The 25,659-nt window shown below is 39.7% G+C and overlaps 1 protein-coding gene across 1 annotated transcript in view; it reads left to right on the top strand.

The window, feature by feature from the left end:
* Positions 1-2,358: 2,358 nt before the first annotated feature.
* The window catches only part of NAV2 (neuron navigator 2), a gene marked incomplete at both ends in the record, with an annotated part of 363,557 nt that continues 340,256 nt past the window's right edge, over positions 2,359-25,659 (top strand). Inside the window, one exon of the mRNA XM_080345864.1 lies at positions 2,359-2,433. Within this exon, the coding sequence (XP_080201990.1) occupies positions 2,359-2,433 (75 nt within the window). The remainder of the gene's footprint in view (positions 2,434-25,659) is intronic.

The following is a 25,659-nucleotide window of genomic DNA, read 5'->3' as shown; positions in this document are numbered from 1 at the left end:
AGCCCAACAAAGTCCTGTGGTCTCTGGGTGTTTCGATAGCTGGAAAATGAGATAATGGAGATTTTTGGTCACTTGGCGTTTTGTTGGTTTTAGCGTCTCTGGCTTTGTGGTGATTTCCCCAGCAAACCCTCTTCTTATCCATTCTATCTGGTTTCCAACGCTAATTTACTGCTGACAAATCTCAGTGATGGGGATGAGCATAAAGAAAAAGTGAAACTTCTTTTTGTTGGAGCAGGAAAAAGAATCAAGTCAATCTAGATGCTTAAAATGTTTTGTTGTGTGGCCGGTTTGAATTAAATACCTCTTCAAACTTTAGGATTTTTTTTTCCTTGTTAATATATATATTTTTAATATGAAGTTTAATGCTGCTAACTCATTCAGTGGCACTAAATACTCATGCATGCTCTAAGGTTACAATCATATATTAAGTCATAGAAATTGGCGTGTTTCCCCAGAGACGGTGGTTGAAGCCTTAACGTTGAATGCACAGGAACTTGCGCTTTGTTCTTTTTCTCCTATATTTTCTATTTCTCTCCGGTTCAGGGCCCCTCTCGTGCGAGCGACGTTGTCCTCAGCTGCACCGGTCCTGTCACGCTGTGCCGCGGCATTACACGATGTGACTGATGCAGCCTCATGTGTCACATCACTGTGAAATCACTCGAGGGAGAAACTTTTCGGCGGTGGGACTTGAGGATATTTGTAAAAGTTGGTCTTTTTTTCTTTTCGCGTGATATTTGTCACAAAGGTCGAAGGCCCTTTGCTGCCTCCGAGCTACCTGTGTGATTTTGGCAGGTGTAAAACCACCGGCCAGGTGGAGATTGCGGTTCAAAATGGAGTTTGAAGCCGCTTGTTTCCCTATGAAGTGGGTTAGATGTGTTTTTTAGATGATTTTCGAATGGCAGAGCGTCACTGCCATCACTCGTATTCTTCCCCGTGCTGGGTTAACGACCCATAAAAGAGTATTTGTGGCAACAGGCAAAAGCTATGTTTCTTTTTGTATTTTAATTTTTTGCTTATGAATAGCACAAGACTCCAGCACATAGAACAAACCTGTTCATGCACATCACCAAAAATCGTATCTAACTTGGATATTTGATTTGAGTGTTCAGGTAGCGCTGAAGCTTTGTAGAAAGATGTGAGTGGGATATAGATATCCAGTTCCTACTATGTTTATGGAATAATCTATGTTTCATGCTACCAATCCTTTAGTGATGGGAGAATGTCTGATTATTAGAGTGATTTTTCTTTTTGGTTACGTTCGTTGTTGAGTTGGGACACTTAGGTTTGGGTTATTTTGGTGCTCGTATCAACACCATACAGCTGAATTTGTGCGCTCATGCTGAGCTGTGGTTGTTAAAACAGCTTTAATATTCAGCCTTTTTAGATCTAAAATCCAGCTGAATAAACGTGCTTCTTTCATATTGATATGAATATGATCACAGCATGCTGATCAGACTGCCGATATTGATCCCACCTTACAAATTAACTCAGAAGATCATTGGTCTCTGTTGTGGTGAACTTGTGCTTCTCGTTAACAATAAGAACAATGTTCTAAGGTGGTTGAGCTTCTAAGCTGTGATTTCAGGTAATAACGTAGCCTGTTCATTCACATATTCTTGTGCCCAGGATTTTGGGAGGTGGCACAAAATAACCTTATAAACTGTGGGGAGAGATCCCTCTGTACAGTCCTATAATTTTGAGAGGTTTGGATGAAGAGTATGGACAAAATATGTAATTATTGTATCATTTCTGACCTGTGGTGGGTGAAGAATATCAGTGTTCTTTCAAACTAGTAAAAACTGCTTTCCCCCCACCTTTTAGGTGTTTGTTTGAATACATAGAAGAAGACGACAAGCGTGCATGGATGGTTTTACGTAATTAACACCTGCTAGATTTGCGAAAGGCAATTATCGCTGCGAAGTGTTTACATTGATTTATGGGAGGAAGGTGGCCCAAGAGAGGGATGCTGATAATATCAACACAGTGGATTAAATGCACATTTACACCTTTATTGACATATAAATTACCCGTGCCCGGACCGCACTGAAAAGGCTGCTGATGGAGCAATAATGTGGCACGAACCCCTGGGTTTGGATTCGGCTCCGTCATCCTGCTCTAAGGCGCGCAAATGGGAACCTTGGGCTAAGCTACAATAGGATACGGAGCCTCGCGGAATGGCTGCTTGTTAAGATAATGAGCAAACAAGAATTTAGAAGGACTATAAAAGAAACATGGACAAGATTTGAAGGAGTTTTCTTGCCTTTTTTTTTAAAATTATTTTTAGATTTTTGTTGTTGTCCATGCTATGGATTTTTAGGGAAAGTTTAAAGAGCCTGGAAGAGTCTTTATAGCTGGGAAATGGAACCTGGCTCCGAATCCAGCCAACATCAGAAGAGAAAACCTGTGACACATGGACTGGAAGATCAAAAAAGGGTAAGTGACAAAAGGTGGAAGCGCTTTCTGCTTAAATTGCTGAATGAGATACAGAAGAGCTCCTCATAACTCTTTCATCAATGGTGTTGCTGCTCGTTACGCTTAGCCAGCTGTAGGTCTCTTTTTCTGGTTATATATTTGAAAAGAAGTGTTTGTTTTTTCTCTTCAGGCTTGTTCAATGTGTGGCACAAAGAGCTGAGGGAAGGGAAAATGGTAATGTGAGTGAAAGAAGGGAAAAATACACAGGATTTTAGGTAGTTGTTGATGGAAAGACTTAGAAGTATACTGCCTCTTGCTGAGTCTGGACAGATTATTGATGCATTACTGCTTTAACGTTTCTATTGATATCATTAGAGAGGTTAAATTGTTTTCTTGGGATTTGGTGATTAAATTTGCTGAAGATGTTGCGTGCTTGTCAGTATCATTGTCCTGATGGCAGCGATCGCGTTTTACTGCGGTTTCCAGATGTAACTTTGACTTGAGACAAAATGCACAGTGGAATGTGTTGAATGTCAGCTGGCGGACCTTATTTTGTACAAAAAGTGCGTCAAGGTGGTCTGTGTTATTTAATACTAATGCATCGGCACATTAAGTTGACCTAAACGAAGCTGCCGTCCCAGACAAACTGTGGCTTTTGAACAATTGGGACTTTAAAGTTGTTTTCTGGGCAGCAGTCAAGTAAACTGTAAAACCTGACATGTTTCTACTGTATGAATCATTTATGTCGTTTTCCACGCAGATTTGATGTGTGGTAGAAAACACCGTGTGTTCAGCTTTGTGTGGAAAGCTCCTTTTTCTTGTAGCTCATACATGTGATTTTTTATTTCAGTTGATAAGTGAGTTGGAAAAACAATTGACTGCCAGCTATTATTTTGCTGTTGAACAGCACTGTCTAATTTTAGAGAGAGGGGTGTTTGTCGCAATTGCATCAAGTCTGCTGAAGAATAAGAGCGAGTTCTCTGTCACCCTGTTAGAAATCTAAGCAGCCTGGAAAACTTTGAGAAATTGGATAAAATGCAGCTGTTTCCTTAGAGAGAAACGACATTTGGGGAATGAAATAGAGGTCCTAAATGTATAATATTTTAATTGCACCAAGCGTCATCTAGTAACCAAGAAGCTGCTTTTTGCTTTTATCACGGAAGCTTTTTTGGACTGAAGAAAATCAATAAGGGTTGAAACCAAATCCTTCTATCGACTTAATTCCTGGAGGCTGCTCGTACACGTCTTTCTCCTTAAGTATATGACGTTATACCTCATATAGGGTACGATGGGAACAACATCTGGGTCCTGCAGCACCAAAGCGTCCTGTAATTGTTCTGATGCACTGAAATTAATATGCAATTATGTCTGTGTCTGTGTGTTGATAGGTATAGAAAGCTACATCTCCCATCTGCTCCTGGCTCTGGGTGCTTGGTGCACATGTAGGACGGGGCCTCTGAATATATAATATAACCCCAAGTGAGGCTTGGTGGCAGCTGGGATAACATCAATTGGTCATGCTTTGCTGACGCTCATTTTAACTTGAACTCTAGCCGTCATGGAGATTATTAAATTTATAATGATATATGTAAGATCCAGTTTAATGACTCTGCATGCTTGGATGATCTCTCTCACTTCTGTTTGCAAAACAAGTCTTAATAGAGTGTTACATTTCATTTCCTACAGAATTTTCCAGGGAAAGGTTGGTGCTTAGACAGGGAAAAATCAGTTTGGAATATAAGTGTTGGTGCAATTCAGTTGTTATTGTGGAGTTGAATAGGAATATGGACTTTATTCTGAAGCTTAACATTCTGAGATTTTTTTGATTGAGAAAAGCGGGTGTGCGATCAAGGGCCATTAAAAATCATCAGTAGACACTTTTGTTATTGGAAATGAGGCTTGTGCTAGAAGAAATAAGACCAAGCTAATTTTAAATTGGGCAAGTGCATTCTCCTTTTTATAACGATATATTTTATGAGTGTAGTGTCAACCGTTGTTGCATTAAGAAACTGGTGTGTATATGTGCACCAGTCAATGGTGCATCTGACATGTCCTTCCCAAGTCAAATACAAAAAGCTAGGTTTGCATTTGTGGTATAGAAATAAAGCTTAATTTGCCTTTTTTTTTTTTATGAGTGTATTTCTAGGTATCTACTTAATAGCTATATTGATTAAAGCAAGACAAGATTTAGTACTTAGGCTTATTTTGTAGAGGTACGAGGCTTTGGTTTTTGTGTGTTAGCAGATCTTCAAGAGCTGGAAAATGGCCTCTGTCTGATATTGCTGCAATCAACAGAAGCCGGTTCTTGTCCTAACCCCGTGTTACCTTCCCAGGCTGAGTTTAAAAGGACTCTACTCTTAATATTTGGGATAGCATCGCATCTATGTACAGAACTTAGGCTGGCTCTAGTGGGGATTACACAGCCAAGTCCCATGCAACTTGTAATAGGGGAGTGAAGAAGTTGCTGAGGTTTAACACCATCTAAGTGGACCGTCCGAAGGCTGTAGGATTATGAACATGAATGTGGATAAAGTGAGTCGGCTTTATGCCAATATATGACCTTGGCAACGAAGTCTTTAAATACAGGAGTGATACAGATGGTGCTGGGTTTGTGTGTAGGTTCTTGTTTTGATACTGAAAATGGATGATTGCTCATGACCAGTAAATTCACTGATATTCTTGGAGAAACTTGAGGAAATCACTGTAAAGCAGATAAAAACTGCTGCTGAAATGATCTACTTAGGTACATTTCAGCCATCCTCTGTAATGAAAAATTTAGTACTGCCCCGTGTTCTGATTAAACGCGTTCTTTGTGCTGATGGGCAGAATGGAATATTTCTTCAGTTGATTTCTATCCCTCATTCCCATTCTTTATGATTTCTCATTCAGATCAGTAGCTCTAAGTTAATGGAACATGGTAGAGAAATGTCTGAGCGATAGTGACAGAAGTGACTTCTGCTCTGCCTGAATGAACCCTCTTTGAATGAGTAAAATATAATTGTGTAATGAATTCAGACTTCAGGGGGAACTCTATGAATGCATATTGTATATGCTTATATGTGTTCTGTTGTCTGTCTAAACTTTTGGCGCTCATAAAAACTGAAAATGATAAGATAAGCAGAGGTTTATTTGTGCCTACCTGGTGTATTAGGCTGGTAGTTCTTGGGAAGGGATGTCTCATGTTGCACCTCATGGGGCTTATAGGTGCTTGGTTGGCTTTGTGGTTGATTGTTTTTGGTTTTTTGACTGTTTTTTTGTCATTTCCAGCTACTTGGCCATGCTACCACAGATGTGTGGTGGATCTGGCACTGGACCTTGTAAAGCTGAACTGATTGTGGACTTTCAGTAGGATTCTCCCCGCCTCTTTCTTCTTGATAGAAAACTTCCTTTTTTTTTTTTTAAGAAAGATGTGTGAGTTGCAGTTTTACAGTGTTAAAATCAGACTAACACTTTTTTCCGTGGGGCTTCTTCTCTCTTGACTTGTTTTTATGGAAACAGTCGTCACGATGCACACGACTGGAGCCATATGCTGTCGCTTTCTCTTCAGCTTGTGTTACGTTTTTCCTGGGTTTTTATTGATACGCTTCATGTTTGCTTGAGGATACTTTGCTTCTGCCTCCCTATCAAAGGTAATTTAAAGAGCCTAAGTGGTCTCGCATGTATTGACCTTCTCATATTGAGAATTTGTGTTGTTTAAAGTGAGGCGATGTTGGCCAAGCACCACATTTATTAGTAGATTTTTGTGCTGAGACATTAATGCAGTTGATGTTTGCCAGCGTGAAAGCACTCAAGTATAACCACTTATAAATTGCAGTAAGGCTTAGCTTATGAAATTACAGCCAGCTGCTGGGTGGTGTTTTGATAATGTAACTAACTGGGCTTTTATGGAGAAAAGAAATGCAATAAAAATCCACTGAGCAAGAGAACAGGGACAATTTATGAATGAAACACCACATTGCAAAAGACGAGACTCTGTTAAAAACATTTAGAACATCTTTTCCAACGTTGCCAATGGCACTTGTTACGGCTGGACGCCCAGTTCTGGATCTTAACCAAAAACAGAGCGCGGGGATGAATTACATACACACAAAAGCCTCACACCCGCTTTCCTGAACATGCACCAAATGCACAACAATTATTCTTGTGGGTTTATTCCAAAATCCTGGAAAGCACGAAACGCTTCTGCAAAAGAGTATTTGGTTAAGTACAGATACCATTTTAAATAGAACTGTGTAAAATCACGTAGGAATAATTTCTATTTGCTGAAACTGCATTGAATAATACAGAAGAGTTGGTTATTTCCAGACCCAAAGGAGTGAGGTTAAGGCTGATGTATACTTTATATAAGCTACCCTGCAAGCACTTCCTTGCTTGCATCTATGTGTATATCTATATAGCATCTAAAACGGGCACTAGAGATGATTATCCTTCTTATCTTAGATGGCTACAAGTAATAATGGCCATAAATTAGCTGGGATATTGTAAATGATCTCCTGTATCTAAAAGCTTTAGGCTGTGCTGGATTTGTACTGTGTTTGTTCCAAGGGCTAAATATCATTAGTCTTATTGTGTTTGACCAGGTCGGGAACACTTGTGCTTCACAACAGGTTTTATTTTCTTCCTCCATCATCTGTTTCCCCTCAATTTTCTTTATTTCTTGAAAAATCTGCTGATAAATTGAAGCTCTGCACATGCGGAGGAAACAGGTCCTACCCTATGAAAGAGACGCAAGAACTGCACTGATTTGTTCCATATTTGTTCCTAATGTTGCAGACCGAGTATGGAAAACTGGAAGCGTGAAAATGGGAAAACGAAGAAAGAACCAAGGGCTCTCAAAAAAAGCACAAAGAAAATAGGAATTGGGGCAAGCTGAGCCTAAACTCTTAAAATTCCTTAGGCAGAGGATTTGATGGATAAGATCCTAGTGGTTTCATTAATCTAATTTCAATTAAATGGAACCAAAAGGATCAAGCAGTAAATACATTGAAGTGCTATGCAGTATAGTATGTATTTTATTTTGAACATTAGTTTCAAAATAAAGTGAATTTCTGATGTCAAAAGCCTGCTCCATTTGTATCAAACGTGGGTTATAGGATGCTATGCGGAGCTCCCTGCCCACTAAGACGTTTTCTTCTGTTACTGGTTAAACTGAGAACAATTTACCCCAACTTGTCAGATTCCAAAGTGTTGTTGGAAATGTTTCTGCGGCTTTGAAATGCACCTCACCTGTCCTTCCATTCTTCAGCACTGATTTAGCAGTTCCCTCATTCTTTCTGCATTTCAAACCATATCTTTCCCTGGTGCACGTCTTCAGAGGCCAGCCCGCTCCTGCCGTATTTATATATGTGAACAGTCCCATGTAAACTTTGGAATTTCAAGTGAATCAGGACACATTTTTGCAATACTATGTGGTTTTGTTCATTTAATAGGACAAATGTCTCTGTCTGGTACATAAAAGGTACAAGCAAGTAAACATTAGAGGTTGTGGTTTTAATTGTGTTTATAAAGCAGGTGTGACTTTCAGATAATACATACTAGAACTCATTAGCGTGTCGTTTCCTGCACACCTCCTTAGAAAAATATGCTTTATTATGCAAATGGCTAGCCTTTGGAGTAATTGTGATATGGAATAACGTGTGGGCCGTGATATTAAATTCTTCAAAACCTAAATAGCTGGTAAATCCATGCTGGACAGTCAGATATTGCCTCTCGTGACGTCTGTGCCTGGAAGCACATTGATATCCCTGAGGTCCACTATCTGTTTTGATATCCCTACTGAAGGGAGGGGTAGGAAAGGCAAAGGGAATGGGGAAAGGCAGGAGGGAGTGTAAAGGAAATAGTCTCTGTGGTAATTCTGATTTATTTACTAATTTTAGGGCATATTTCAAAGCTAATCTTACCTTAAGGGTCTTTGGGAAAGGGAGGCATTAGGGAGAGACAGACACAGATTTGTCAGTATTTATTTTTAGGCACCGAGTCTTGGGGTTTTTTTCTGGTTGATTATAGTCTAGTTTGACACATTTATTTATGCTTGTGCACTACAGCAATTTATAACAACTTTAAGAAACAAATACTAGTGACAACTTCCAGTAGCAGTAAAGCTATAGTATAGTCGTTAACAAAGAAATTAGGTTTGTGTTAAGTGTAGAGCCAGTACTACAGATGACTTGAAGCATATTTACTGGTGCAGTTTGTGGCTCTAAAATAGGTTTCAGTGCAGGTGAAGAAGCTTTTAGCGAGTGTGAGAAATGTGTGTGTTTCCCAGCTATGTATTTCTCTTTGAAACGCATTGTACATCTGTGTGCTCTCAACTTCGTGTATCGCTTTCAAAGGATCGCTAAAAGGACTATTTAGAAAGTAACAGAACCTGGTAGCAAAAGAGATGTTACAGATGAAAACAGGTACCTTGTCCTTAAGGTATTCAAGGTTACATTGATGGAACTTTAACTAGAAGGAGACTGCTGGGCTAAGTTGTTCTCCCAACCTGAAATCCCCTTGCAGCGCAGTATTTTACTATTTGTTTTCTAGATGAAGACGTAATTTCCCTTTTCTCTGCGGAGGAAAACTGGGAAGGGACATAATTTCTGAGTTTCTCGTTTTGCCCATCAGACAATTCACACTCCATTTCTGTTCTTCTTGCAATGCAAAGTAACCAAGAGGTAGGAGGTGACAGAGGACCTTTCTGATGGGAACCAGCCTTGTCTTTGGAGCTACTGAGAGGCTCCCAAACATTCCTCAAAAGTTGGTTTCTATATTTTCCTTAAACAGAATTGTGTTGTTCGTCCTGCAGAAGGGAATGAGCCGGCTCACAAATTAGCCTGTCTTTGCAGCATTCAGAAAGAAATAGCACAATATTGAAGGCTGTGATTCCTTTTCTTGCTAACAGGGTATGATGCCTGGATGTCTCTAGGGGCTATCGCACATTGATGGTAATAAATATGTACTCAGGCTTGTGTAGTGTTCTGCACTAAAAAAAAGGAGCTTTATTCAAAGGAGCTGAGGGGCAGAGAGTAGCTTCTGAGATGTGATAACAGAGTAAGTTGAGAAATGGATAGAGACAAGGTAAGCTTGTTATGGAAAACCTCATTTATAGGTGGAAAACTGGAGCTCTCCGTGCTGCAAGCATTCAGCTGATAGTCTATTTTCTAAAGTCTTTCAGTTCTTCATTATGATGACAGTGGCGACTCTCAGATCTTCAGTAACTCGGGTTATTTGTTTGGGATAAACAACATGCATCTGATACTCCAAAAGATGGAGTTGCCTGTGTTACTTGAGTGTCTTTGAATTTTTTCCTATTTAAATGAGTCTTTTTCTTTATTTTTTTTTTCTATATTGTACCAAACAAGGTAATTTTTCAAATGTCTTGTATTCAGTGCTGTGATACTGAAAATTTCTAAGCAAGTCCTGTGAATGCAGTAGAATAAGAGAGGTTAGAAATGAGGGAGATGGCAGATCTTGCAGACTAGAACACAAGGTATGCACCATGAAAACAAATATAGTGCAAGCATTCACCCCGTGTAAGGAAATCTGCTTAAAAATTGAAGTATATGCTCGTCCTTAGTTCTAAAAGGAAAAAAAAAGTCTATAGTCTGTAAATTATTGTCACTGTTTCATTTCTTCTGCCTTAAGGTGATGTATCCTGACTAATAACACCAGTTGTGCAACAAAAGCAGGTGCCAGTGGAGTGCAGAAGGACTTATTTATGATTAAGGCTTTGGTCGGAGATGTTTTGAATGTCTCTAAAGAGGTGCATGTCTAAACCAATTAAACAGGGTAATAAGCTTATCTTCCTAGGTGTCTTCAAAGTAAACCTCTAATTTAAGTCATGATTTCGGATGAGGGAGTAGTGTAAAGGTCTCTCGCGTTTATGAACTCCAGTAGCAGTTTTGGTTGCAGCTTTTCCATCAGCCTTTCCAGTGGGTGTACTTAAAATATTCAGAGTGAAGAAAAGTTCTTTTTTTCTTTTAATTTTTCTAATTTTCTTCAGTGAATCTTGTCTGAGCAGGAGAGTCTAAGTTTGGGAATGGCTGGAGGAGGACAGAGTCTATTCTTTCTCAGCCCTGGCCAGTACTGTGCGTACCACAGTAAATATATTATACTTCATTTACCCAGTAGATTATCGGGCTCACATCTGTTCCTGGGGTCAGGAAGACAACCCCCCCCATCCCTGATGAACATCAATATGTGCTATTAACAACCTCACCGTGCTCCGAGTGTATTGTAACCCCAACCATGTGGGGATGTGCCTTGGGAAGAGAGGGAATACAAAGGCTGTTAGTTCGGTCCTCGGAGGATACAACAGGATGCAATTACATTTCCTTAAAGCTTCCACATATTTTTAGCAGACTTAAAGGGTGTCCAGATACCATGCCCAAGTTTTTTGGGAGTTTGGAGTGACTGATTTTATTCTGAAAGAGAATATTATGCTGAAATTCTTCTATTGCAAGTCAGTTCCTATAATGAACTTTTAAGGATATCTTTTGTTGCCAATTAAGATTAGTAATCTACAGTGCTTTTTACATTATAACAGTTAATTTCTAGTCTTATATTAATTCTTACTAAACTAGAATGTGGATTCTAATTTAAGATTTTGATTTGTTTTTTTCTGATATGTAAATAATGAAAACGCTCAACCTGGATTTCTGTTTAATGGCTGGATAAATACAGTTTGTTTTTGTTTGTAATAGACTTTCCTTTCCAGACAGTGTCAAAGGTAACATAAACCAACACTGATTATTTAATAGCTTAGTTGAATCCTTGATGCTCAAGAGGAAAACTTGACCACGCACTTTAGCAAATTCTTCATAATGAAGTCTTGGACTCCAATATCTGAACTATTGTGTGTTTAGGATCCCAGTGTGTTGTCAGATGAAAACCTTTGTCACAGGTGCTCCATTAGCAGAGAAGAGGAAAACCCTCCTAAAATCAAGGTTTTCCCGAGGCAGATCTCTGCAGTATATCAGATATTTGAGTGTTGAACTTTGGAAGCCGATAACTATTCATAACCATTGATGATAACTTAATATCTTTCTTCTTGGCCACCTGCCTAGATTCTATAATGATGAGCAGTTATCTTTGCAACCTTTCACATTGTTGACAGTGATTAATAACGTGTTGTGCACGCTTCCATTGCATCGAGTACCCTTTTTTTGGGTAATGGGAAAAGAATATCTAATTAGGGAACTAATGCGAATCACTTCACGCATTGTAATTCAAGTATTGCTGTTGGGAAAGCAATGATATGAGTAGTATGATTTTTATGTAGTTATGGGAGTAGAGTATTAGATTGATAGGTTCATTTCTATCAGTTTCGCAGTGTATAGTGAGCATAGGAATATAGAAGCATATTTTTAAAGGATTTTACTCCAAGGAGGAGAATCTTTTAAATCACTAGATGCCTCATATCCCCTTTTTAACGGTAAATCATAAAGTGATAAAGATAGCAAGTGCTTGTAAAAATGAGATGACTGTAGCTCAGAAATCTTGTTTTTATTGCAAAATTGCTTGAAATTGCCAGTGGGTGCACTGATGAGCACCCAGGACTAGATATTAGACTCATGTCTCAGGCAATGTCTAAAACTGATGACTGGAAATTAAAAGATGGGTGCTATTCTCATACTTGGGTACTTTTAATGTAATTACACTTCTTCGGTTGAGATGTATTTATATAGATATATATATTTACTGATGGCATTCAACCTGAAGCTTAACTTTTTCTTTTTGACGGTATTTGATAATTTCTATTTTGATGTTATTGAAGTAGACTGCACTTGAGCGTATCTACTTGAGAGAAACTGAACTGTAAGTTAGGTCACCTATGCTGATTTTCCACACCATTTTCTATCCTGAAATGAAGCTAACAGTAGCTTTTCCACCATTTCCAGAATTATCTGTTAAACCTCATCACCTTTCAGCGTTCAAGGGGTTTTTTGTGGGTTGGTACAACTGCGCTATTTACTAACGCAGAGCCTGTAGTTGTTTCACGATTCAGATAATATCTAAGCGTATATATTAATTTCTCTTCATGTGGCTAAGACCTGACATATTTAACTGGTATTCTTTCTGGTTTGTGTCACGGTTACTTCATTAACAGTGTTGAATTATGCTATAAATGTTCGCAGCAGCCCAGCCTTTGTAAGCCATTCTCTGTGGGGAATTTGCATTGATATTGATGGGGCATCTGAGCGCAGAGAAGCTGCTTGAATGGGCATCATCTGCTCTTTCAGGCAGGCAAGCTTAAGTGGTAGAATATAGATATATATATATATATATATTTAACTGCTAATGCACTGTTAGGGCAATCAAGGGTGATAAAAATGGTGAGGCGGGAGGGGGGTTGCTGTTCACTCCAACAGTGGGTATTTTTAATGCAGAAAAGCTCTGGATAAAAGCGGCGGCAAACAGGAGAAATGCAGGAATACTTCGGTAAAACTAAATAATGTGGGCTGATAGTGATGGGAGGGATGCAATAAAAGCCTTTCATTTGCTCCTTCCTAAGCGTTTTGAGTCCGTTAAGAATATTGCACTAAATGTGATGTTGTAGAAGTTTGCTGTGTGCTGGGATATGTGCTCACACACAGCTACGGGAACAGGGGAAATTATTTGTGGAAAATGAATTTAAACAGAATTCACACCACAGTGAAAATCTCTATTCAGAGAAATGCAAACAATGAGGAAGAATGATATAAATTTGCTCCCTTTTCTCCCTGCAGCCTTGCAAGGAAAGGTGCTTGAATAACAAATCTCGTGCCACATGGAGAGAAAACGCAGTTGGAATAAGTTAGTTCTGCAAACACGAAATAACAGCAGAGAAACAATGTTGTGTTCTCATTAAAAATGATAGAAACTGTTGTCTACTCTGTCTGTTTGGCTCTGACCTGTGTTTTATGAGCATACACCCAGAGAATGAAAACCTGTGTTAAATTGTTCACCAGACAACCTTGCATCTTTGCATTTTGCTACATCCCACAACCTTCATCCTTATATTAGTCTAAATAGATGGTAATATCTCTGGGACAGGGGCTCTGGCTCCGCTATTTATTTGTGGAAAGTTGCATGGCAATCTTAAACCATAAACAAAAAGTGGTGGTTTTGCCTGGATCCTTCTGTCTAGAAAAATGCACTAACATTTTTGTGACAATAACCGTCTCGGCTCCTTCCTTCCCCACCGAGGCTGTGAAAATGGAGAAGCAAGATGCTCGGCATAGAACAGCTCTATTTTTGCTCTGTTTTGGGGTATAATCTTCTCAGTTTCTGGATGAGGTGGATTAGCTGTGTTTGTACCGCACCACCTCCGTGGTCCATCTGAGTCTGAGCAATGAAACACGGGAACTAGTGGAAGAAATGGGAAGAGCTGAGGCATTGGTGTTTGGTTTTTAGTGAAGGGTTTATAGGCTCTTCCACGATCCAATTCACTTTTTACTGGAGACTACTGGTGTTATTTCCCAAGGTACTTGGAACTAATATGTCTCAGTTAGACTCTCCCTATTCTGCTGTGAGTTTCCCGATGTGATCAACTGAACAATTTTCTGTTTAACAAGTGTAAGGACTTGTGATTATGCTAATACACTCTAAAGAAAAATGAATATTCTCCTTTGAACCCTGCATGAAGGGCTTTATTTTGCTCTCTGTTCCTTTTAAACTTGAAGTATCTTTGCCACCATAGACCCAGGGTAAGATCCTAAAATATATGTAGGACTCATGATGAAGGTGATATGTGCACATGCTGAAGACCAGATAGTCTGCAAGTTGGAGTGATATTTCATTGCTTTTCTTAGGCTTTTCAGGTTACTAAAATGGGAAAAATATTTGCTTGGTATTCTTAGTCTTTTCAGGTTAATAGCTTAGTCTGAAATTCTCATACTCTGAAAAATTTCCATATCAGGTGGGGAATTGCTCACTTGTGATATTGATTCTGACAGTTTGGGGTGTGTGGTGTGTTTTTCTTGTTAAAAACCTTTGTTTCCTTATTGAATTCAAGGAGTGGGTATGATGACACTGGAAAATGAGTGCAGTGTCTATTGCCAGTTTGAGCATTCAAATGGTTGCACTAGGGGCAACTTTCCTAATAGAAAAATGTATGTGCAGTGTTGCTCATATTATTTTACCACATAAAAGAACCCCTTTTAGTACTATGAGTTCATTTAAAATATACATTGGTGAGAGAGTAAAAAACCCAGTAGATAGAACTGTTTTCTACTTGCTTAACCTGTAAGACTGGAGGCTGAAATACCTGTCTTAGGCAAGAACAACCTGTATGACTTGTCCTCGAACATGCATTTTGAAAGTTAGCCTGAAAGTTTAATCCATTAATGTATGTTTTGATCATGTGCTGTCATCTGGTTCCCCAGCAGATTCTTGTGGCTCTCTCTCCTGCTTTAACATGGTCCTTGTGCCTCTAGTTTAGTGGTAAGGTCTAGTCTAGGCTTAGGGTTGGCGTTGTGGGCTGCTGGGAAAACACCAGAAAAAATAGTTTCTGGGCCATGTTATGCTGCTTGATGCAAACGTTGGATATTTTGAGATATAAAACCTTTACTCCTCATATTCTTAATTGTATTTTGGTTTTTCTTGATCCTCATTCCAGACTTTTGAGTGATGAGAACGAGTATGTGACTAAGTAGCACTGAAAATACTAGGATGATGTATATAGATATAGGACCGTATCTACAATAACTTAATCTGTGATTGTTGCTACCCAGGTTCACAGTGTAACCATTACTATGAGATTTGAGCCTATAAATAGTATGAAATAAGGCTTTTTGAGGAACCTCTGAATTCCATGGGCCAGTTGAGACTGGTATAATAATTCCATGGCCAGGTAATGGCAAGGAGGGACCACATAAGACTTTAAATAGTGCTTTTCTATCTATATCCTTTCATTTGAGCCTGGTGGAAGCTTTGCATATGTCAGGGTCCTGTGTTCAGTCTGACAGGCTCATAAGTGCATTTAGCCTGGTTTCATGATGAATGTGAAATTTGTGGATAGGTGGACAGCATTCCCTTAATCTTTACAACAATTAATTTCAGCAGAATTTGAAAGTGTTCACAGTAAGTTGTCTTATGATAGAAAGAAAATGTGCTTTGCTTATGTAAAAGTCTTCAGCCAGAGTTGTGCCTTTTAAACACTAGAAATGTCAACCACAAAATGTGAACGAGTGGGAAACTGAATGACGTTAGTTTCTCTGCTCGTGAATGTCAATAAAGTTTCTGTATGTTGTGAAAACATTGAGATGCAAAGTTCTGTGAATGAAGGGGTGGAAGGAGCTCTTCTGACCAGTGTTTTGTGCCAACCTATCTCTTCCCAGACCTTCAGTCTGACCATGATCTGAACCCACCTGAAGGAAAGTTCTGGCCTTCTCAAGAAACACCTGTGAAGCTGGTTGGTGTGCTCTAATGGGGGTCATTCTTTTCAGAGATGACTTAGTGCTTCCAGCTGAAGTGAAAATGCCGGCTTGTTTGGTCAAGTTCCGTCGAGTTCCAAGTTCTGAAGATGAGTTTACTTGAAATGCACAACCCACTTGATGGTTTTGCCTTTGAAATGCCTCTTTTCAAATCTGGATGTTCTTGTGGAATTATTTATTTCCCATCTAAAGCTCAAATGTGGAAATTTTTTGGGCCTTAGGGAGAGAGATACCTTTTATCAGTAAGGCTGTTCATCTCCATTTTCTCCACTTTTGCCATTTATAGAAAGAGGAGTAAAAAAAGTGAATGACTACAGAAATGAGGGAAGTGAAGGAGGGCACCCAACAAACTTGTCTTGTAAGAGCAGTCCTTCGGAGAAGTGCAGTGGTCTGCTTCTGAGCCCTTGGGAATGTACTCAACTTCTTCAGCTTGTCAGGTTTCATCAGAAACCCCAATATTAAGCTTTGTTCTAAAAATAAAAGACCGTTGTCTTGTGAGCAGCAGTACCTGGAGAGGCTCTTGGCTCTTTGTGGCCTGTCTGGCCGTCCCCCAGCTCTTTGCCATGTCCTCTGGCACAAGCTGCTGCCACCTTCTCCTGGCATCTTCCCTAGGACTTTGTTTTAGTGGTGGAACCTCAAGCCTCTTGTCTTTTGAAACCTTTATTCTTCTTTTTGATTGAAATTGAACTGAAGGGTTAGGAACTTATTGAGGGTGACAAGCTGGGCTGAGTACATGGTTACACAAATTGTCAGTCAAACTTTTTAATATGCATCTGAACTAATGAGACAAGACTGGGAGCTCCAAAATGCAGAACACTGTTTTCCTCGACTGGTGTGATGAGGATGTATTCCTGGAGAGAATGTTGTTGAAGAAGTGTTTATTTTTAAATGGACTTCTAAGAGCAGGAAAACATCTCATGACCTTCCTCTGAAGGATGAATTGGTTCAAGCAGTCTAGTGATACTCATTTAGGTACAAATAGAAGCCTAGCATTTTGGTTTTGAAAGTTTGCATACATTTGCAATAGCGCAGAAAAAAGAAAACTAACCCTACAAATGCAATTGTGGACCAGGAGATGATTAAAAGATCTAAATTTTATCAAAAATGTTTCTTCTGTGAGAGACCCTCCTAGTGAGAACCAGACTGGTGCATTTGTTGTGCATTTTTTGTTCTCTTTCCAGTATGGGCTGAATTATGAATTTGGAACACCTTCAGTATTCCTCTTTGCACAACAGCCATTTAAAGTAGGGTAAGCGCTCTACTTTTTCTCTTTTTATGCTTATTTAAGATAAGTTGTGCTGCTCTCTGGCATAACTGTGGAGTTGAAGATCAAATGCAGAGATTCAAGGAACCTTTGCAGCTGCTCTTAAACTTTGTAACTGAAGTCACTCCAACTGTCAACTTAAAATAATTATTTCTCCTCATAGGAGTTAAAATAGCTTTGCTGGTGGAAAAAACCAGGAGCAAGAACAATATAATTGGTTTGCCACCCTGAGGTCTTTTTATTTAGTGAGCTTTCCCAGTTACTCTGCAGCGAGGCTTATCTGTGTATTAGATCCTGAATATGAAATGAATAATCCTTTGTGTAAACACAAATAGATAACATTTTATCACTGAGTACAGCGATTTTCATGTAGCGAGTTGCATCTGGAATCCAGACCAGCTGATTAAGGAGGAGATAAGTTTGAAGATGTTAGTAACAGCTTATGAGTGAAAACATGAGCAGAACACTGTAGGAAGGACTGTAAATGTAATAATGAGGGTATTTGGAGGTAAAGATTAGGGTAAAAAGGCAACTGGCAACAAGGGACCTGGTAATAATGTTGGAAACACGTAGTCCTGCTGTGTTCTGTTGTGTTTTGGGATGGCCTCTTCCTGACTGATTCTTTGTGTATGTGATGGGACCATGGAGGTCCCGGCTTTCCAGTCCAACATCCACCTTTCCTGAAGTCACTCTCCTTGACTTTTCATGGAGTTTGGACCCATCCCAAACGCAATTTTAAGATGCGGTATCCATATTCGACCTACTTTTCTGTTGTGGAATGATAATATACTTTAAGAGAGAAATGGTGTGATGTCCTCTGCTGGGCAGGGGTTGGGGTTGTTTGTTGGTGAGAAGATCCCGTCTGTTGTTATGAAGGAGAGCGTGATCAATCCACAGCCCTGGATCGCTGTGGTTCTGCTGGCAGCCAGTGGAAGATGTATTGCCTGGGGGAAAAGGCAGCGTGATGTGGGACTATCTGTGTCCTTTGAATGTCTAAAATCTAAGTATCTAGTGCATATTTATTCCAGGACAAGAAGCACAGGCTTATATGACAGCTGCTGCTGCTGGGGGTAGGTAATCAGTGCTGTGAAATGGTGTTCAAGGGGCTGTGGTGTGGATAGTTTTCAAATCTGGGTGAAGGAACCCTATGGAACCCCATGGAACACCCCGTGGTCTCACCATGGAACAGTGTCTCCCAGGCTTTTTTCTAACCTCCCCGCCCATCATCCCCAAATAATGTTTTAGTCCAAGTACAAGTAAGCGTTAGTTTGAGAAACACATTTCTTAAAGAGATCTTGTGCTCTTTTCTTTGTTCTGTCTTGGCTGGGATGGGGCAGATGAATGGATGGGTGCAAGTCCTCCAAAAGTTGGTCCTTTTCCTTGGCCTTTACCATGGTCCTTCCTAACCTGGCCCCTTGTCTTAGACTGTTTTGAGGCATTTTGAAGCTGGTGCCAAGTTGTTGATGAGGATATGTGGCCAGAAGCCGGACTTGGCTTTGGGAGTACTCCATATGAATTAAATTGACGCTAATGCCTAGTAGTACCTATTACTTGTGCAGAGTAGATGCATAGGGACACCTGAGCTAATATTTGATACAGAGGCACTTCTGGATAACAGAGAGAGCTTTTTTATTGCTGTTTACTGCCACGTTAGCTTCTATATTTCAGATGTGTACACAGGTTTTCCCCACCCAACTGGGTATTTACAGTCCTGCGGAAATATTTATAAAGCACTAGAATTCGCTCTCTCTGAACAGCTTGGCACAGGCTCCAGGGGAGCGCCGCTGCTTGGATTTACTCATTCACCGAAGGGCTCAAATTCACCTCCATTATATTAATAGAAATGGAAACAGCAATGCTATGTGGCTTCAAAAATGATTTTGTTCTCTTTTGTTGGCTTCATAAATATGAATATCTGCTTCCTGTGTGTCAAATGTGGCTGTAGAAAAGAGATTATTCGAAAATTCCATTTTCTTGTTGCTGTCTAGATGTTTACCGATACGTTGGAAAGTCTGTGGGTCTTCCTAATCTTTTACTATTACTTCCTAATCTTTAACAATTTTTTTTTTTTAGAAAATAATGCTTTGCAGTTTCAGGTGACAGTTTTACCCAATGTTTTGGATATGCCAAGCTTTTCTATTACATTTTAATGTAAAACCAGCACCTTGTCCTTCTGAGGGAAGAAATTAAGAGCGAGCTGGGTAGGTCCAGAGGTACCAATTGTATCTGAGGTTACATGGGGATGGAGGTTCAGTGATAAGTTTGTGAGCCCTGATTGCTTAATTTAATTGTGTGTATATATATTATGCATATAATCCTCAATTATAATTAAGAAGGATATACATGCTTTTAAAAGCAAAACCCCAGACTTGTGTCTCTCCTCCCAGACAGTACTCGACTTTTCCCTCTGCAAAGAACCTCAGATGCTTTTATCTTCCATAACTTCTGTGCCTTCCCTTTCCTTCCCTGTTGAGTGCAATCGCAGCTCTGAAGGAAAAGCCCCATCTCAGTAGCTTTGCAGTGATATCAGAGCAACCGGCTTGACTCTTCTTTTGCGTTTTGCTGCCAGCGTGGATAATTCAATACGCTCCTCAGGAGGACGGAGAAACCCCTTGGTTGGAGTTGCAAAGGTCATTTTTAACCCCGGCACCACTGAAATCCCGTCCTACTGGGACCAGGCTATAGGTGCAAGTGTGTTCTTAGGGTTACATTTCTGCCTTGTTTAATGAGAAGGGGACATAGAAGTATTGGAGCCTTAGTAGGAAAAACATCTTGCAGCAAACAGAGCTTTGAAGTGATAAATATGCTTTATACTAAATCATTTGAAGGCAGAGCCTGTAAGAGTAGATTAATAGAAATGTTTCAGCCTAAACACAGGACCAGGAGGCAGGAACGTGTTCAACTTCTGGGCTGTAGTGATGCAACCAAAAATATATACACGTGTATATATCTTATGCATGTGTGTTTTGTATTCAGAGTCTCTAAAGTGTAACTCTACTGTGGATTTGGAGCATGAAGTGTTAGAGGGACTTGGAGGGAGATGTGATGAGGTCTGTGCGGTGCTTATGGGTCAGATTGTGTGGCTATGCTCTGGCAGGTGAACTGATGGTCAGCACTGTTCCTAAGAGGTTGAAAATGCTATCAATACAGTTGTCAACTTTTATTTTTAGAGGTTTTGTTTTCTTTATTTACCAAAATTCTCTTTTCCCTCAATTTATCTCAGTGCAGTGGCACAGGGCAGAGTCCTCGCCCCTTGTATCGCCGCTGAAGCCCTCATGTGCGAGTGGCCGCGTGTCAGTCACGTTCCTGGGAGCTGGTTATAGTATTGCAAATAACAGAGAAGCGAAAACAGATTAAATTATTCCCGCTAGTAATCTGGAGGTCTCAAATACAAACAGAAGACAACATATGCTTTCCAGTGGCCTTTTCTTTGACTTAGAAAATTCTCATAAGCTTTTGTGACCCCAGCATGATAAATGGCTCCTGCTTGGAATGGAGACTTTCTCCAGCAGCGTTTGGTACCATAACAGTGTAGGAAATGTTGCAGCTGATGCAGGATGAACAAGGGGAGGGAGACTTTTCCACCTCCAGTCCAAGAGTGACCTTTTGGAGCAGTGCAGGTTTTAAAGCTTCATTTACTTTAAGAGAAGAGTAGGAGTTACACCACAAACCAGTTTTAACAAGTTGTGATAACTTGTTTGGCTTATGTAAAAGGTGGGGAAAAAGCTTTATTTTCATAAGAGCCATAATGCTTATGCGTGCGCTGCGTGTCCTCTATGTGTTTGCTATGGGGAAGTCAAAAGTGTTTTATGACTTTTAAAGAACAAAAATCCCCCCCCACAATCTCCAAACAAAAACCCCAGAACACAAAATCTCTGTGAATCTCTCTTCACTCTTCAAACTCTTAATTTTGGCTGTATGAAAACAAAGGTTTTTCATATATTATCCGTAGGACTAAATACTTATTAGGTCAAAGCACGGGCAACAGTTGCTACGTTTATTTTCTCCGAAGGATAGAAGAAAAGTTGTCATTGAAGTTATTTCAAAGAAATATTACATTCATATACCATTTTCTTCCTAATTGAACAATGGAGAGAATATGAAAGAGGACGTAGATTTCAGGAACTCTATGTATTCTTTGAGTTAATGACATTTCAGCTTTTTGGAAGAAGTTTGGCCAAGTAGAAATGGAGTCATAGTTTCCTCCTATTCAAAGTAAATATTGGAGAATTGGTAGACAAAATGAAGTTAAAATGAGCTACTGCCTCTTTCTTTATCACAGTTACTCTATGTTCTGTTTTTGCCGCTGGAAGCGAGTTTAAAGTCTTATCTTCGGCACTTTCTGAAGGAAAGTAAGCAGAAGGGACACAGTAAGAAAACTCATGACATTAATGTCATGTTTGTCGTCTGGTCTGGGCTCCTGCTATGGACTGGACTCAAACATTGTTAAATCAGAAGCAAACAGAACATACAAGACAAAACACAATCTTCTGGAAAAAGCTGTCCTAGGAGCTGTTGCTTATGGACTAGTGGCCTCTAAAATGCAAACTTCATTATCAGTAATGATAACAGCTGGAAATTGCTTGCTCTTAGAATAACTGTTACCACTTCGCTTGAATCTCTTTTCAGATATCTAGCAATTTAAGATCAAAATAGCACTTAATGGGTTTAAGTAATCAATAGTCCCAAAGACTTCTGAAGATCTTGGCACATGAAATATTAATAGTTTATATTTGTCTTTTAAGAAGCTCCTCAGCTTTGTTAACACATTGCAAAGTGCTAAAATTGCAAAGTGCTTCTATTAAATGACGATAAAATGCTTACAACAAGCACAAGATGCTTGTTTTATGTATTGATGTAAATAAATGCTATTTCCATTCTGTTGAAGTACACAGTTACTTTGAAGTTCAATATCGAGTTTGATTTGCTGACAGGCTCATTTTACTGCAGATGGAAAGGTACATCCTTAATGTCATTTTTCTGCAGTCTTTATATTTGAAACTACTGAATATTTCTCATCTGTTTATAGAAAAATATCAGTACAACTCAATTTAATCTGAGGCTATAAGTAAAGTGTATGGTTAATAACTGTAGCTGATTAAAGCACTATGAGCTGAGTAGGAAGAGAAGCGTTGGCTTGACTGCAGGTTGATGGAAATCAGGGTCTGCTGTTCCCACTTCTTTTGCTGTATTCTGTTGTTATTTAACCTAAACCGAAGGGTACGTGCCTGGCACGTAAGTTAACAGCGGTAAGAAGTTCTGAAATTCCCTGTGTAGGAGTGAAAATAAAACCGATGAGGTGTATAGAACTGCTACAGAAGAATGGGCAAAAGTGAACTACAGCAAGGAGGTTTTCAAGAAACAAATGGGGATTGGCATGTGTTGTAGTTCAGGTGTATTAGTTTTCATTCGGAAAGGTAGATCCCATAATGTAATTAAGGGCTTAGGCTAACAAAGAATATGCGTCAGTCTTGGCTTAATTGTCTTATAGGGTTGATGTGACCGGGCTTCTCCGATCTTCCTACAATGAACCCAAACACCTTCTAATTCCCTTTTAGCATCCCATGTCCAGTAAATGAGATAGACTGTACAAACCATTTTCTCTACTGGAGACTGAGCATCTCAAAGAAGGATCTTTTCCTATAAAAACGCACGTGCATAAACATTCAAGGAGAAATTGCTATTGATCAAAAGAGCAGGATGTTTCTATCTGCTCAGTTTTCTGCATGACTACAGCAGCTATTTTAGTCACATTGGCAATTTTTATTTAATGGCCTCTCAGTCTTTGTGCTGTGTACAGTAAATGAAAGCGATTATGATATTTTTGTTCCATTGATATTCAGCTGCTTTCAAGGTGGAACTGAGTATGGAAAACAAAATGCACAACTCCTGCCAGACATGGCTCGACTGTGGGAGCATTTGAAGACCTTGACTTGGAGCATATGGTATGAAATTGCTGCTTATAGGGATGTCTCGAGTTTAAGCATAGAAACAGTCAGATACCATCAGTCACTATCTGCCAAAAACTGGAATTTAATGAAGCGAGCTTTAGCTTGCATACCTAGTGAGTACCTGTCTCTCAAATGTCACCTGCGTACAAGATGAAAGATTTTATTTTCTAGTGGCAGATTTGTACTGAAACCCAACAGACCCTTTAAACTTTACTTTTTTTTCCTTTCTTAAGCAATTGCATAGTGTTATTTATATTGAATTGCATTGGATGGGAAGAATAGGAGAGGGGAGCCGAGACCTTGTCCCATCCATCTTTTGAGGGTGGTTGATTTTGATGTTTTAACACCTCCCTTGGTTATGCAGCGATCATGATGCCAAGCTGCTTCTCAACAGCTGTTTCTCAGAACCTTTAAGGGCACCAGTCAGTTTTTGTTTAATCTGTCCTCAATCCCCACCCCTTAACAAGGCAAAAAGAAGGCGTTTTGTCCTCCAGCTGCATTTCTCTTGGCTGTAACGCTTCCCTCGCTGCTCCGGGTTGTAAACACCGCGGTTCTTGTTATCTCCCTCCTGCTGGCAGCGGGGTTGGAAATGGTGCAGGCTGCTGTTGGGATTCGGAATCCTGTTATGACTGTCAACTGTGAACCGTGAAATATCGGAGGACAGAGGTTGAGAGGGTATCCTGCTTATCTACCTTAGGTTGGGCTTTCCTTTTGCTTTGGAAGAAAAAGACTGGCTCTCCTAGTTTACAAAAAAATAATAAATAAATAGAGGAAACCCCCTGCATGTTTGTGATATAGAAGTGGATTAAATAAAGCCTCTAATAAATTTCCTTTCTTGTGCATTATCTCCTTTCTGACTGGCGTGCAGAGAAAACATGATTTCTAGTAAGCACTGTAACCTGTTCTGTTGGTGTCCAAGCGCTGTACTTGTATAAACCGGTTTCAAAATACAAACCCCCCATCTTCCTACTCTAAGTTATCAGAATATCTCTTGCTTCCCAGCTATTGTTGGAGTTTGCCAATCTGTGCCTGTAAGGAAACATTAAATAATGCTTGGTGGAGGCCTTAGCTCTTATTTCTGCTGAGAAAATCCTTTGTGTTCTCTTTTAGGATGGTCTATGCAAAAAGCTTAGTTTTGCCTGACTAAATATTTTTAAACTCTTTAATTACACTGATAACCGAACATCCCCAACTTGAGCATTTCTTTATAGTGCTGTGTATTTCGGCTTTTCCTGTGTTTTCCAAAGCAGAGATATAAGCAATTTCTTGAGCCTCTGCTGTCAAGTCTTTCTGCCAACCTGTCTGCCTGATGAGAATCTCCTTCAGACCGTTTTCATGTTTGTAAATAGGCTTGATCTAAGTCATGTCACAGGAAAAATAATGAAACCCCCCGTATTAAGTGCCGTGGTAGCCCAATGAGCCTGATAAGATCGGCTCATCTCCACATCAGTGTAATTTAGAGAAATAGCTGTGGTGTGAATAGAATTTTAACAAGAGGTCCCCATGGAAAAAAGGGTAGTTAAATTAAAATTATGTTTAAATCAAAATAGCACAGAGAAGACATTGAATATAAATCGACTACATTAATGGCAAACAAAGCTAATTTGGGAAAGCACGGGGTGAGTGAGAAGCTTCTGCCTTAGTTTTGCTTGTGCCTATGCAGTTGCAATATGACTACTTGAATATTTTTTGTTCCCTGTGTGGACTTTATGTCAAAATAAATAACATCACATCTTTTTAAATGTCTAAAGTCAGCTTGACCACGAAAATTAATAGCTACTATAGTGCAGAGAGGAGAGGAAAAAAATCTGCATGTGAAGAATTAGTAGGCGTTAATAAACTGCAGGATTTTTAAATTCTGTGTCTTTTTATTTCTTGTGGTTTTGTTGTGGTGGTGTGGTTTTTTGTGTGTATTTTTAAATATATTTCAGATTTTCATATCTGAGCAGGGGGGTGAAAATGAATTGTTTGGTTGTGAAACAAGCCTGTACTGTATTTTGAACATGAAATGAACTCTCCCATCTCCAGATACAAAATAGGGGACCCAGATTTGTGTTGGTCTTTGTGTCTCAGCAAAGTGAGACAGAGGGACTGCGAAAGGTGTGGAGAATATTCTTCATGTCTGGTGGGGACGGATGGGACTAAGGACCACTTGCACGCTCCCACCACCCAGGCAGCTTCTGCTTGTCCCTCTGAAGTCCCGGTCACAGCTTGTGACGCTGTCTGAGAGCATCACGGTCCCTGCACATCAGTTCCAACCTCTGCTGTTCATGGGGACCTTCCTCTGCACTCATTGCTTGCAATGGCTTGAGCTAAACAACATACATTAACCAACAAAACTTGACATTTACATTTTTGGCTGGGTTGTATTAAACTTGATGTTTGAGCCAAGCAGTTGGAGCTCCAGCTCCTGGTCAAGTCTTGGAAGAGCCTGGAGATGCTGGTCTGGTGTTGCTATTGTGCTGGAGAAAGAACACAGCTTGTGCAGAGCTGGGAGGTCTCTGGGGTGCTCCCTTATGAGCCCTTACTATGCTGTCTTGAAATAAAATGCTAACAATTAAATTAAATATTCCAAAGCTTGTAAACTTAGGTTTCTTAAATCTGGGATTTTTGAAACTTGGTATTTTTTTTT

This window comes from Nesoenas mayeri (assembly GCF_963082525.1).
Source record: "Nesoenas mayeri genome assembly, chromosome: 5".
NCBI classification, from domain to species: Eukaryota; Metazoa; Chordata; class Aves; order Columbiformes; family Columbidae; genus Nesoenas; species Nesoenas mayeri.
Note: the sequence above shows the minus strand (reverse complement) of the source record. Positions and strands in the feature narration are given on the sequence as shown.